The sequence below is a fragment of the Salvelinus namaycush genome, chromosome 22, assembly GCF_016432855.1.
Source record: "Salvelinus namaycush isolate Seneca chromosome 22, SaNama_1.0, whole genome shotgun sequence".
NCBI lineage: Eukaryota > Metazoa > Chordata > Actinopteri > Salmoniformes > Salmonidae > Salvelinus > Salvelinus namaycush.
In genome coordinates, this window is record NC_052328.1 from 14,550,657 (window position 1) to 14,564,183 (window position 13,527).

Here is a 13,527-nt window from a genome sequence, read left to right on the forward strand (position 1 = left end):
GTGTGTTTGTGTGGACCATGTTAATTCCTTAGTGATGTGGACACCGAGGAACTTGAAGCGATCGACCCGCTCCACTATACAGCCTCATCGTCATCGATACACTGATTCTGTTGGTTGTCCTCTTCTGTCAGAATTTCCCAACATTCAATATTTAATTTTGACTATAAATAATAAACGGGTAAAAAGCAACAATGTGGAACTGTGTGTTAGTGGTAAGTGTACCAACATAGCAACAGTAGCAGGTGTCAAAGGTGTGTGCTAGAAAACATTTTAAGTGCATACGCAAAGTCTACCTTTTGGAATGTAATTTATTTAATAGAAGTTAGTTATATCCGTGTACGCTATAGTTAGTACCTTATTGCATAGGGCGTCTGTCTTTTTTTAACACATTTAAATGGTACATCAAGTGAATGAAGGTATACGAACAAATCAAAGAAAGACAGAATTTCAAAAAAAATATTAGATTTATTTGACTGTTTTCATGATATTGCTGTTCTTATTATCGCTGTCATTACAGTGAAACTGACCTCTGAATGACATTCAGTATCAACACAAATAAAGTGCTTAATTTCGCCCATTGATGACGATGATCTGTGTATTTTAGTTGATGTTTTATACAAAATGCAGGCGGTGGGGCTTACACCCTAACCAACAACATTCAAAAATATGAAATAAGATGTAAGGTTTGTAATTTTCAGTAATTGTTTTCAGAGAAATGTGTATGTGTATTTCTGGTGGTCCTCTCTCTTCTTTCTTGAAATATTATTTCAATACCACAAAAATGTTAACAAAAGTATAGAAAGGAATAAAACATTAAATAGTATCTTATTTAAAACCAGACAAGGTTATAAAACATATGTTCAAATACAAGTATTAAGAAATAAGACAAGTACACTGTACACTCCTAAATTGATGGGACCGTTGCACATCTTTGGAAAATAACCCACTAGGCACACACTGGTTGAATCAACGTTGTTTCCACGTCATTCAGTGAAATTACGTTGAACCAAGGTGGAATAGACGTTGCCTTGACGTCTGTGCCCAGTGGGAATTGTCTTCGAGGTGAGCATCATTTCCACGCTAATGTCCGAGCTCACTGTCTGCAACGGGGATTGACGTCTATTTAGCTTTCATTGTCTGAATCACTGTTGGGAATGAGATCCCTCTGCGGCGACAATGATTTCAAAGTGCTCTTGATGCTGTCCTGCTTGGAGGTGCTGGATAGGTCTATTGCCATGTCCTCACTGTCGTCTACAGCACTAGCGCGGTTGGGCCAGGACATGTCGCTGTCTTTCCCTTTAGTTTCCTCCGAGTATGTATCCGAGTGGGTAGACTCTGGCGTACCCGGGGATTTCTTTACTATCTCCATGGACTTCTTGTGCATTCCTGCGTAAAGTGATAAAAATTAAAAACAATTAGTCTCAGCGTAGCCTATAGCAAAATAAATCCAAATAAGTAGAGGTTAGCCCTATTGGTAAACGAAAATGTAACATTTAGGCCTACTTCCTCGTTATTAAGTCTATGTTATGTTTATGTTTACTTCATGAAATATGTAAGGCTACATCTAGGCCTATATCAAACATTGTACAGATACAAAACACATCTCAGCTATGTATTCAATGGATTAAATACATATTTGAGTCTTATATTATTAATAAAGCAAACAACCTGCTGGCTCACCTAGAAGCCAGGGAGCACAGGAGCCCATCATCCCGCTCTTGGCGGAGTTGATGATTGATTCTGGCAGAGGGATGGAATGGCGGACCATGGCACCGTAGAGCCCATACTCTGCCATCACACTGCTGCGTCCCCAGCACTTCTCACGTTTTCTCCACTTGGCCCGACGATTCTGGAACCATACCTGAAAAAATAGGCACAAAATGTTAGATCGTTGGAAAACTTTCCGGATTAAACCATCAATATGGCCATTGTAGGCCTACATGTCCGTTTTAGCTTTGTAGTAGCCTGCATGTTTATATAGGCCTACCTGTATTCTATCCTCAGGCAATTCTGTCTTCATTGCTAACATTTCCCTGGCATATACGTCTGGGTAATGTGCTTCATGGAATGCCTTTTCGAGCTCCTCCAGTTGATGCGATGTGAACACGGTTCTGTAAATGATTTTTTTTAAAAGTTGGAAGCATTGATAAAGCAGGCTTCCCAAAGGCATTCGTTGTACTAGTTTAATGCAATACAACTGTCATCATATGTACCAACCTGTGCCTCCTTTTCTTTCTCTTCTGTGAGTTCCCTGAGTTTTTCGAATCGTTTCGATCACCAGAGAGACAATCATCATCTGAAAAGAAAAAGGAAAACATATATTAGAGACAAAAGAATCTATCCAAAAGCAAACGAATAAATGTTAAATGAAAATTGTGCTGAAAAAAAAGTATACATTGAGAGCTTATACATGCTATATAAGACTAATTGAATATAATTATATGTTTCAAAAATTACATGTTGAAATGTTATTAAAAAAAACAGCTTCCCTATTAGTCTCGCGCTAAATCAACCTTGAACGCAATCATATTTGAAATAAATTGAGCTACATGAAGAAGTGGCTATTTCAGCACCCCCTGAGAATAAATACAAAGTGGACCGCTTCCCTAAAGCACTAACTTTATAAAGTCAACGATTTGAAGTGAGCTGTACCAGAGTAGGGGTCTCTTTGTTGCTCCAAGTTCTGCATGAAATGACTCTCGGTCCTGGACTGAAGGAGGGGTATGTGACTCGGTAGGAAGCAGGGGGCTCCCGCAGGTTGCTGAGCCGCCAAACTGCACAGAAACCCTAGACCAAGCGGCAAGGATCCTCCAGCGAAAGGGAATCCCATCCCAGTGCTCTGAATATCCCCGTTACCTCCTACTCCATGAGGTCCGGATGGGCGAGGCTGGAGATCCGTTTCAAGACCCAATAGGTCCGTGATGGCAAAACCTTTAGACCTAAACCCAGATCCATGAAGTCGTGACTTATCGATCCCAAATGATGGAGCCAGCATCTTGACTTTGGGCTTTTCATCCGAGCCATCATCTCTTCCTGTCATGGTTGTCATTGTAAAGCGCTACTTTCTCTTTCTCCTGTAGCTCGGGATTATGAGGCGGGAGATGACAAACGGCAGGACAATTTATCCCTGTGTCATATCCAGGGATAACCTCCAGTGACCAATCAGAGCAAAAGGCACCCGTCAAACCGAAAGGAGGCGTTTCCCTTTTCAATCCCAAAGGATTAATTGCCACCAATTTCCCATCAAATCCGATAAGGATTTTCTCCTCTGTCCCCTCTATCCGAATTGGTCCTAAGTGTTTTTCTCTGATGGCAAATGTCACTTATGTAGCCAGGTCTGCAGGCCAAACAATAATGAATGCTTTACAACTTTCAAAATACTATTTTGAAGGAATACAGGCCATGTGACATTTTGCAATTATCAACCAAAACTGAAATTGAGTTTTTTAGCAATCAAACGTTTATTAATAGTATCTCAATCTGCTGTTGTTGGGCTATGGTCATTGCTCAGTGATGCTTCAATGTCATTGTTGTATTATTTGTAAATGAACAAACATATTATATCCCAACGAAAATCTTTGTTTGCCCGTGTAGTGAAAATTAGAGTATAGCTTGTTGATTTGGGACTAGCATATTTAGCGTGACAGCCTATAGCCAAACTGGAAATAGGTTTAAAACGCAAAAAGATTAACATTTGAAAATAAGTTTAAATCATTGGTTTATTATAATCGCTCTGGGATTTAATAAATTGCATGTTAAATTCATTTTGGCAAAGAATATTATATAATAGGCTATAGCAAACTAATGATGCAGCCTGCAGAATAAAGAACATTTAAATAGCCATTTAAATAGCCTGGAAACGTGGCCTGACGATGTCAGTTGTCAATGCATAATCACGATACTTTTTTATGTTTCCCACGATATAAATATATTTTTCTAATTTTCTTTGCACTACAAAGTGTTTTTTTTAGGCTAGGCCTATGGCTAACTGAAAAATATTAACAAAGAAAGTCCATCATATGCATGCACATCTTGCATTCAAATGACTTTTGCAAACGACAGTTTACCACATCTGATTCAATATTTACAACTGATTTCGTCTCTTTCCACTCTAGCCTATTAGACACTCCTGATAAATAAAAAGGAAAGTCATTCATTTCATATTCAAGAAAGGTCAAAATCTCCCTGACAATATGTTATCTGGATTAACAAAGCATATTTTTCATTAGGGTAATTGGCCTTTGAATTACAGGGTTGAAAATCCAACACAAGGTATGTAGACCAACGTTTTTTTCTATTTCAATTAATTTGAGAAGAAATAGGGAATTATTTACGAAAAGTACAAGGGTGTCTATTGGTCCGCAACTGTATTTGTCCCTTGCAGTATAGCCTAAAATAATTTGCTCTCAGGGTCTTTATTGATCTAGCCCATAAATTGTCAGAAATGTATGTGTGTGGTTTCCCTATTGCCAGCAGCAAACGAGGCGCTGATCTTAATAGTATTTCATATTCATCATGATGACGTGGATGACACATGTCCCTCTAAATACACTTTCACTAGACCACAGCAAACTAACGTGGAGAAAATCTCCCGGTGTAATTAGAGTTCGTAATCCGACCCTTCACCAAATTTCCTGTCGAAACAGATATTAGGATAAACCCGTAATTGATTTGACGTAGACGCAGAATCAGCTTTATTTTGTAGGCTAGATAAAGTTAATAACGAGGTCTCGGGAGAAAATGAAGCTCCTTGTGTAAAAGTAAATCTGGACATTAAAACCAAATGATGGTAATCCCAAGGGATTGAGCGGAGGGGGTGTGTTGCTGCCTGCAGGTACTTTGTACTTTTCATGGACCTTTATTCATGACCTCTTAAGATCCCGACGCTTCTGCGCATGTGCGGGATTCTCTACATATGCAGCTGCTCTACTCCTAGGGGCGATACTGACGAAGGAAATTGACGCCATACAAACGCCATTCCTACACACTTCTGAGTAGTTTGTATTCAGATGTACCTTATGGAGGCGCAAAATGAGGTTTGGTGTGGTTCCTTTGCATACTGAATACATGTAATTAAACCCCAGAAAACACCCACTGGGTCGCCTACCAATTTGATCAGGGAGTTTTTGTTCAATTCGTTTTACTGTTAATTTCTCTCAAGCAACCCCTTTAAAATGGTGTACCTTTCGTTTGAATTTGATCGGCACAATACTTGAATGTAGACTATAGAGAATGCGTTCAGAATATATAAAGATAGCCATGAAAACATGTTCATATTTGTCTGTTTCAGAACCCATGGGCAGATAAAAAAAATGAACACTCACGTGTGGCGGAGCGGTCTAAGGCACTGCATCTCAGTGCAAGAAGTATCACTGTAATTACTGGTTCGAATCCAGGATGCATCACATCCGGCTGTGATTTGGAGTCCCGTAGGGCGGCGCACAATTGGCCCAGTCATTCAGGGTTTGGCCGGGGTAGGCCGTCATTGTAAATAATGATTTGTTCTTAACTGACTTGCCTAGTTAAATAAAAAAATATTTTAGTCATTATTTATGTTTAGGGAATAATCGTGAATCCTAATAGACCCTTTACTCACACTCTGAAAAAAGTGGTTTGATTCATTCTGAAAGTTGCCACATTCTGGTCATCAATGGTAAGGTTGGAAGTAGTGTAGACTACAATATAATTATAATATGGAGAATTGTATATAATAGTATGATATAATAAAAATATACCCTAATTGCCCATACTGATCGTGTGATGGCTAGTGCTAGTCAAATTCAAAGTAACGGTTTGAGCAACCACATGGATGTGACAGCGTTTACAGAGTAAATAAATAAAGTTAGCTAAATCCAATTATATAGTCTTAATGGAATGCAATGAATGTAGGGAAAGGAATGAACACTAAATTGCCAGTTAAATATATGTGGTTATTACTTAGGGTCGTTTTCCTGCCATATGACTCGTTCACATTCACACAATCATCAGGTAAAATAGATCTAAAACAATTGTCATAACCTATACTTACAATCCCCTTATCCAAACGGATTACTCAGTTACCTAACTCTTATCAATAGCTCTTATCAATTTATAAATAACATTGCATGGAGAATGCTGTTATTTCTACAGGAAAAAATAGAGTAGATGCTTTTTCCACTTGGAACCGGCCGGTTCGCTCGACCTTATTCATGGTTTCCTGTTATGTAAAGGTGGTGGAAATATTAGGGAATTAAGTCAAGGTCAGAATAGTCCATATCTGTAGACACACCTCCACCACACCTCCATTTATTTTATTCTCCACCCCCAAACGCATACATTGCTGGCACTGGCCCTGCTTAAATTCAAGGTCAGAATACTCATAGAGAAAAGTGCATAATAAGGGAATAACGAGAACAGGTTACTCTGGCAAATGGTGCTGGTTTAATAAAGTTAGATCATCCTGGTCTGCCCAGTGACTTTTCATTTAAGGAGGTGGTATGGAGTCGGTCTCTGATTTAAAAAGAAATTAGAGAAATATTCTTAACCAAATGAATTAAATTAGTTTAATCTACACTTGAATACAGAGCCATGTGAAATATGCTTTTAGGACATATCCATCAAAGAGCATGTGGTGTGTTTTTCACACGGGTTTAGAGCGATATGGTCGTAAATAGCTAATAGTTTATGGGAAATCGTGGGACTCTAACATGATAGGCTCAGTTATTGGACATAATAAGTGGACCATCCTAACATTGAACTATCCGAATTTAAAATGATATAAAATAGTAAAAGATTATTCAGGATAATCCACAGTTAACATCAGATAAGTGTTTTCAATGTCAATTATAAGAGGTAAGTAACATGAATTATCCCTCATCCCTTAAAATCAAATATAAATTGAATAAATCATCACCATTACCATCATTAATCTCCTCAACGAGTCAATGCATTAGACTAGAGGGCATGCAGTAACAATTATTAGGCTTACTGCATTGACAATAACGAAGACTCTATACAGGCCCGTTAACCCAGACTCATACACCAGCGCCAGCATTAGTAAGCTACCAGGCGTGGTATTCAATTTGTTTCAGCCGTTTCTAAACCCATATAGCAGGATATTTAATGGGTTAATGTGTGGGTATATTGAGGAAAATTAGATAAACACAACATCCTCTCTAATTTGATGGAAATAATTCCCTTAAAATAGGCAGAAAAAAACACCCTTTTTACTCTTAAAAGAGTGCTTGCAGTGAATTGAGTGGAGGGAGGAAAAAACATTATTTTAAGGGACAGATTACAAGGCTGGGTTTCATGGTGTCATCAAATGGGATTATCTGGGATGAAACTAAAGGTTAAATCATTTAAAAAATGTAATAATAATCATAGTAAATGTTTCTCTGCTCATTATTTTCCAGATAATATTTCCAGGCGATTCTCCACCACCAAGATTATTAATCTCTTAAAGAGCACATCGCTTTTTGCTCTAATTTTCTCTGGCTAACCCTGGAACATGGGGCTTGTTTGACTAATAGATGGGCCACGTGCCCTACATCTTAATAGGATCCAGCCACTAGGGAATCCGAGCACCAAAGATGGTTTAGTATGCATTTAGTTGAGAAACTCTGTGAGAGCACTCTTAAGTGTTGACAGGGGTCATTTTAATGCCCCATCCATGCCCCAACCAAATGCTCACTAAACCTAGAAAATAAGAAAAAAAAACTTTAAATCTCAATTGATTTTATGGTTGATGTGATTTATTTTATTTGTGGCTTAATGATTTATACCCATTGATTCTTGAAGTATATAGCTTCTGGATGTCTCATGCTCTTAATTCAGCTGTTGTACCTCATCAGAACCCAAAATATAAGCTTGTCTGACTCCAATGTTTGTAAGCAATGTAAGCAATGTATAGCCTCAAAACATGGTCAAAACTATCATTTTTATATCCTGCATGGTCAGTCATTGCACCCATAGCTCTGTTTATGAATTTGAGAATTGCTACATTTATCTAGCCCCATCCCTCAGCGTTTTACCAAAAAAGTGGCAGAGTATCACTTTGTTATTTTTTAAACTGCAAATTGTCACTTTAATGAAGTTGGGCAACCCGCAAACTGCCTGCCCACAGCGTAAGATCATACGTCTAATATAATATATGATAGTATGTAAAATCATATTATGTGTGATATATAGCAGTAAGATCAATGTATAATGTTCATGAGGCCCATTTTTCATTGGTAGGCCTATGTGAAGTTTAAAGATGGCTGTACATTTTAAAAGGAAATCCTTCAATTTCTCTATTCTAGGTAATACTCTAAAATGAATGATGCAATCTGAAAACTGAGACACCTTCCATAACACAAATTATGTCATTTCACCAAAAAAGGCCAGATTGGACCAAAACAAACTATTGTTCAGAATAACTATTACCACACTGAGGCGTGCTGAGCCGTAGGCTACTTCACTGGCCTGGTTACACATTCAATCTGGTTACACATTCAATCTGGTTACACATTCAATCTGGTTACACATTCAATCTGGTTACACATTCAATCTGGTTACACATTTGAGCACTAGTTGCTCGTACTGTGCTGGAAAGGACAATGTAAAAAGAAAATATCCAAGCCAGCACAATACGGTTCAGGTCAGCATCATAGTTTGAAAATGGTATGCGGATGTTCTCACATGAGGTCATCAGATAGGAGCCAAGATTCCTCAGAGTTAAACTCTTGATCACGAACAGTCTTCTTCCTTACCGACACATGGTATTCTACACAAGGCATACTGGGCAGATGGACAAATCCTCTCTGGGGTGGGGCATGGATGGATGGGGTGTGACTGCATGGTGCATACTTGACGAACATGTGTTGTGCAAGCAGATGGACTGGACTGAGTCCAGATGTTTCAGACTCTCTATTAACGTTCTTCAGGATTCGTAATCACCAAGAACATGAGACACCACTGTCGTAACATAGCAATGGAGAGAGGTACTTATTCCCTCATCAGCCAATGTGAGGGACCTCCTGCTATTCCCTTCCTGATCTCGTTGTCTCTGCATCAGGACAGTCTCTTATGCCACTGCTGTTCTGTTCCTGATCTTGTTGTCTCTGCATCAGGACATTCTCTTATGCCACTGCTGTTCTGTTCCTGATCTTGTTGTGTCTGCATCAGGACAGTCTCTTATACCACTGCTGTTCTGTTCCTGATCTTGTTGTGTCTGCATCAGGACATTCTCTTATGCCACTGCTGTTCTCTTACCGATCTCGTTGTCTCTGCATCAGGACAGTCTCTTATGCCACTGCTGTTCTGTTCCTGATCTTGTTGTGTCTGCATCAGGACAGTCTCTTATGCCACTGCTGTTCTCTTCCTGATCTTGTTGTCTCTGCATCAGGACAGTCTCTTACGCCACTGCTGTTCTCTTACTGAACTTGTTGTCTCTGCATCAGGACAGTCTCTTATGCCACTGCTGTTCTCTTACTGATCTCGTTGTCTCTGCACCAGGACAGTCTCTTATGCCACTGCTGTTCTCTTCCTGATCTTGTTGTCTCTGCATCAGGACAGTCTCTTATGCCACTGCTGTTCCCTTCCTGATCTCGTTGTCTCTGCATCAGGACAGTCTCTTATGCCACTGCTGTTCCCTTCCTGATCTCGTTGTCTCTGCATCAGGACAGTCTCTTATGCCACTGCTGTTCTGTTCCTGATCTTGTTGTGTCTGCATCAGGACAGTCTCTTATGCCACTGCTGTTCTCTTCCTGATCATGTTGTCTCTGCATCAGGACAGTCTCTTATGCCACTGCTGTTCTCTTACCGATCTCGTTGCCTCTGCATCAGGACAGTCTCTTATGCCACTGCTGTTCTCTTACCGATCTCGTTGTCTCTGCATCAGGACAGTCTCTTATGCCACTGCTGTTCTCTTACTGATCTTGTTGTCTCTGCATCAGGACAGTCTCTTATGCCACTGCTGTTCTCTTACCGATCTCGTTGTCTCTGCATCAGGACAGTCTCTTATGCCACTGCTGTTCTCTTACCGATCTCGTTGTCTCTGCATCAGGACAGTCTCTTATGCCACTGCTGTTCCCTTCCTGATCTCGTTGTCTCTGCATCAGGACAGTCTCTTATGCCGCTGCTGTTCTCTTCCTGATCCTGTTGTGTCTGCATCAGGACAGTCTCACAGTGGCCGCCATCATTCTTAAATGGAAGAAGTTTGGAACCACCAACAGCTTCTTAGAGCTGGCCGCCCGGCCAAACTGAGCAATCGGGGGAGAAGGGCCTTGGTCAGGGAGGTGACCAAGATCCCAATGTTCACTCTGACAGAACTCCAGAGTTCCTCCGTGGAGATGGAAGAACCTTCCAGAAGGACAGCCATCTCTGCAGCACTCCACCAATCAGGCCTTTATGGTAGAGTGGCCAGACAGAAGCCACTCCTCGGTGAAAGGCACATGACAGCCTGCTTGGAGTTTGCCAGAAGGTGTAACGGATGTGAAATGGCTAGCTAGTTAGCGGGTACGCGCTAGTAGCGTTTCAATCAGTTACGTCACTTGCTCTGAAACCTAGATGTAGTGTTGCCCCTTGCTCTGCAAGGGCCGCGGCTTTTGTGGAGCGATGGGTAACGACGCTTCGTGGGTGTCAGTTGTTGATGTGTGCAGAGGGTCCCTGGTTCGCGCCCGAGGTCGGGGCGAGGGGACGGTTTAAAGTTATACTGTTACATTGATGCTGTTGACCCGGATCACTGGTTGCTGCGGAAAAGGAGGAGGTTGAAAGGGGGGTGAGTGTAACGGATGTGAAATGGCTAGCTAGTTAGCGGGTACGCGCTAGTAGCGTTTCAATCAGTTACGTCACTTGCTCTGAAACCTAGATGTAGTGTTGCCCCTTGCTCTGCAAGGGCCGTGGCTTTTGTGGAGCGATGGGTAACGACGCTTCGTGGGTGTCAGTTGTTGATGTGTGCAGAGGGTCCCTGGTTCGCGCCCGGGTCGGGGCGAGGGGACGGTCTAAAGTTATAGTGTTACAAAGGCACCTAAAGACTCTCAGACAATGAGAAACAAAATTCTCTGGTCTGATGAAACCAAGACTGATCTCTTTGGCCTGAATGCCAAGCGTCACGTCTTGAGGAAACCTGGCACCATCCCTACGGTGAAGCATGGTTGTGGCAGCATCATGCCGTGGGGATGTTTTTCAGCGGCAGGGACTGGGAGACTAGTCAGGATCGAGGCAAAGATGAACAGAGCAAAGTACAGAGAGATCCTTGATGAAAACCTGCTCCAGAGTGCTCAGGACCTCAGACTGGGGGCGAAGGTTCACCTTCCAATAGGACAATGACCCTAAGCACACAGCCAAGACAATGCAGGAGTGGCTTTGGGACAAGTCTCTGAACATCCTTGATCGAACAACTCTGGAGATACCTGAGAATAGCTGTGCTGCAACACTCCCCATCCAACCTGACAAAGCTTGAGAGGATCTGCGGAGAAGAATGGGAGAACTCCCCAAATACAGGTGTGCCAATCTTGTAGTCCCCGAGACTACACTTCCAGCAATCTTTATCTCCAGGAAACTTGGCTACTTAGAATCTGGACATGATAAGAGCAGGATCTTAAGACGAAGCAGATGTTATAGTTGTGCCAACCTCACTTAAAGCACACTGGGTTGCACATAACACACATATGCATGCATGCATGCAAGCGCGCACACACACACACACACACATACACATACACACACACATCCACACTCCCCATCCCCTTACTGTGCACATTAATCGAGTGCAAAATGAATTGTTTAATCCATTTTTTATTCATTTCCATTCAAGTACAGTATAATCTTCTGTAAAATCATAATGAAACAATGATTAATCTACAATGATTGCTAAGCTTGTGCAGATTTACAAAGGGTATACAAAGTGTCAACATCGGTTTTGATTGTATGATAATAAAAATTGTGCTTAACAGTGTTAAGGTTTAGTGCTCATCCAATATCTACAAAAGTGTGTGTGTGTGTGTGCGTGTGCGTGTGTGTGTGTGTGTGTGCGTGTGCGTGTGTGTGCGGGCGGGAGTTTGGCATGGGGTGAACTCGTATAAGCCGCTGCTCACTTGAGCAAACTATGTCATATTTAATTTATTTCCAACATGGATTATAATTATATCAAGAAGAGGATGCATTGATTTGGGGGGATGAATAATATGTTCAGATTAAGGTTTTTAGATTCTTAGCCCTTCAGAGCTTTTATCCTGATCCAGATTTCTGCTGGTTTATTTAATTGTTATCGTCCATTCACATCTTAACATTCTAAGGGTTTCTCGGTTTTTGGTTTTGTAATTAATTTCATGTGTTCTGTAAACACAGCAACGTTTAATTCCATTGGATGGCTTGATGATGGATTGAAAAGGGGGCTGTGCTTGCATCTGTTAAAACCAGCTCCTGTCTGTAATCATCACCAATAACAGGTGGCCATCCTCAAAAGATCACAGCGTGTGTGGCCTTAGACCTCTGCGCCACTCAGGAGGCTCCACACATAACTTTATTTCTGTTCTCTTCCTGATCTCGTTGTCTCTGCACCAGGACAGTCTCTTATGCCACTGCTGTTCTCTTCCTGATCTCGTTGTGTCTGCACCAGGACAGTCTCTTATGCCACTGCTGTTCTCTTCCTGATCTTGTTGTCTCTGCACCAGGACAGTCTCTTATGCCACTGCTGTTCTCTTCCTGATCTCGTTGTGTCTGCACCAGGACAGTCTCTTATGCCACTGCTGTTCTCTTCCTGATCTCGTTGTGTCTGCACCAGGACAGTCTCTTATGCCACTGCTGTTCTCTTCCTGATCTTGTTGTCTCTGCACCAGGACAGTCTCTTATGCCACTGCTGTTCTCTTCCTGATCTTGTTGTCTCTGCACCAGGACAGTCTCTTATGCCACTGCTGTTCTCTTCCTGATCTTGTTTTCTCTGCACCAGGACAGTCTCTTATGCCACTGCTGTTCTGTTCCTGATCTCGTTGTCTCTGCATCAGGACAGTCTCTTATGCCACTGCTGTTCCCTTCCTGATCTCATTGTCTCTGCATCAGGACAGTCTCTTATGCCACTGCTGTTCTCTTCCTGATCTTGTTGTCTCAGTATCTTAATATATGGCCAATATACCGCGGCTAAGGGCTGTGTCCAGTCACTCCGTGTTGCGTTGTGCATATGAACAGCCTTTAGCCGTGGTATATTGCCCATATACCACACCCCCTTGTCTCTTATTGCTTAATTAACCCTTTTTTTTTATCAGGGACTCATACTGAGACCAATGTCTCTTTTACAGATGAGCCCTGAATTACAGAAATTACAAAAATACACATATCAGAATACAAATGCAAAATGCAAGCAGAAAGTAAACATGGTCATAAAAAACAAACACATTCATCAGCAATAAGGTCTCAATCAGCTTTCTGAATTACACTAGAGGCACCAAAACATCAAACATTAAGATTTTGAATAAAATAAAATAATATAACAGCCCTTTGGTCCGCGATACTTTATGCTAGAAACAAACTGTAAAATACCCGGGAAAGACCTGACTCCAATGCATA

The 13,527-nt window shown here is 41.3% G+C and overlaps 1 protein-coding gene across 1 annotated transcript; it reads right to left on the reverse strand.

Annotated features, from left to right (window-relative positions):
• Window positions 1–1,123: 1,123 nt before the first annotated feature.
• LOC120066954 (visual system homeobox 1-like) lies at window positions 1,124–3,040 on the reverse strand. Its single transcript, XM_039018291.1, has 5 exons — window positions 2,653–3,040; window positions 2,218–2,296; window positions 1,988–2,111; window positions 1,681–1,861; window positions 1,124–1,386 (listed from the first exon to the last, which is right to left on the reverse strand). Exons 1-5 carry the CDS (start codon window positions 3,038–3,040, stop codon window positions 1,124–1,126), a joined length of 1,035 nt encoding a protein of 344 aa, XP_038874219.1.
• Between the last annotated feature and the right edge of the window lie 10,487 nt (window positions 3,041–13,527).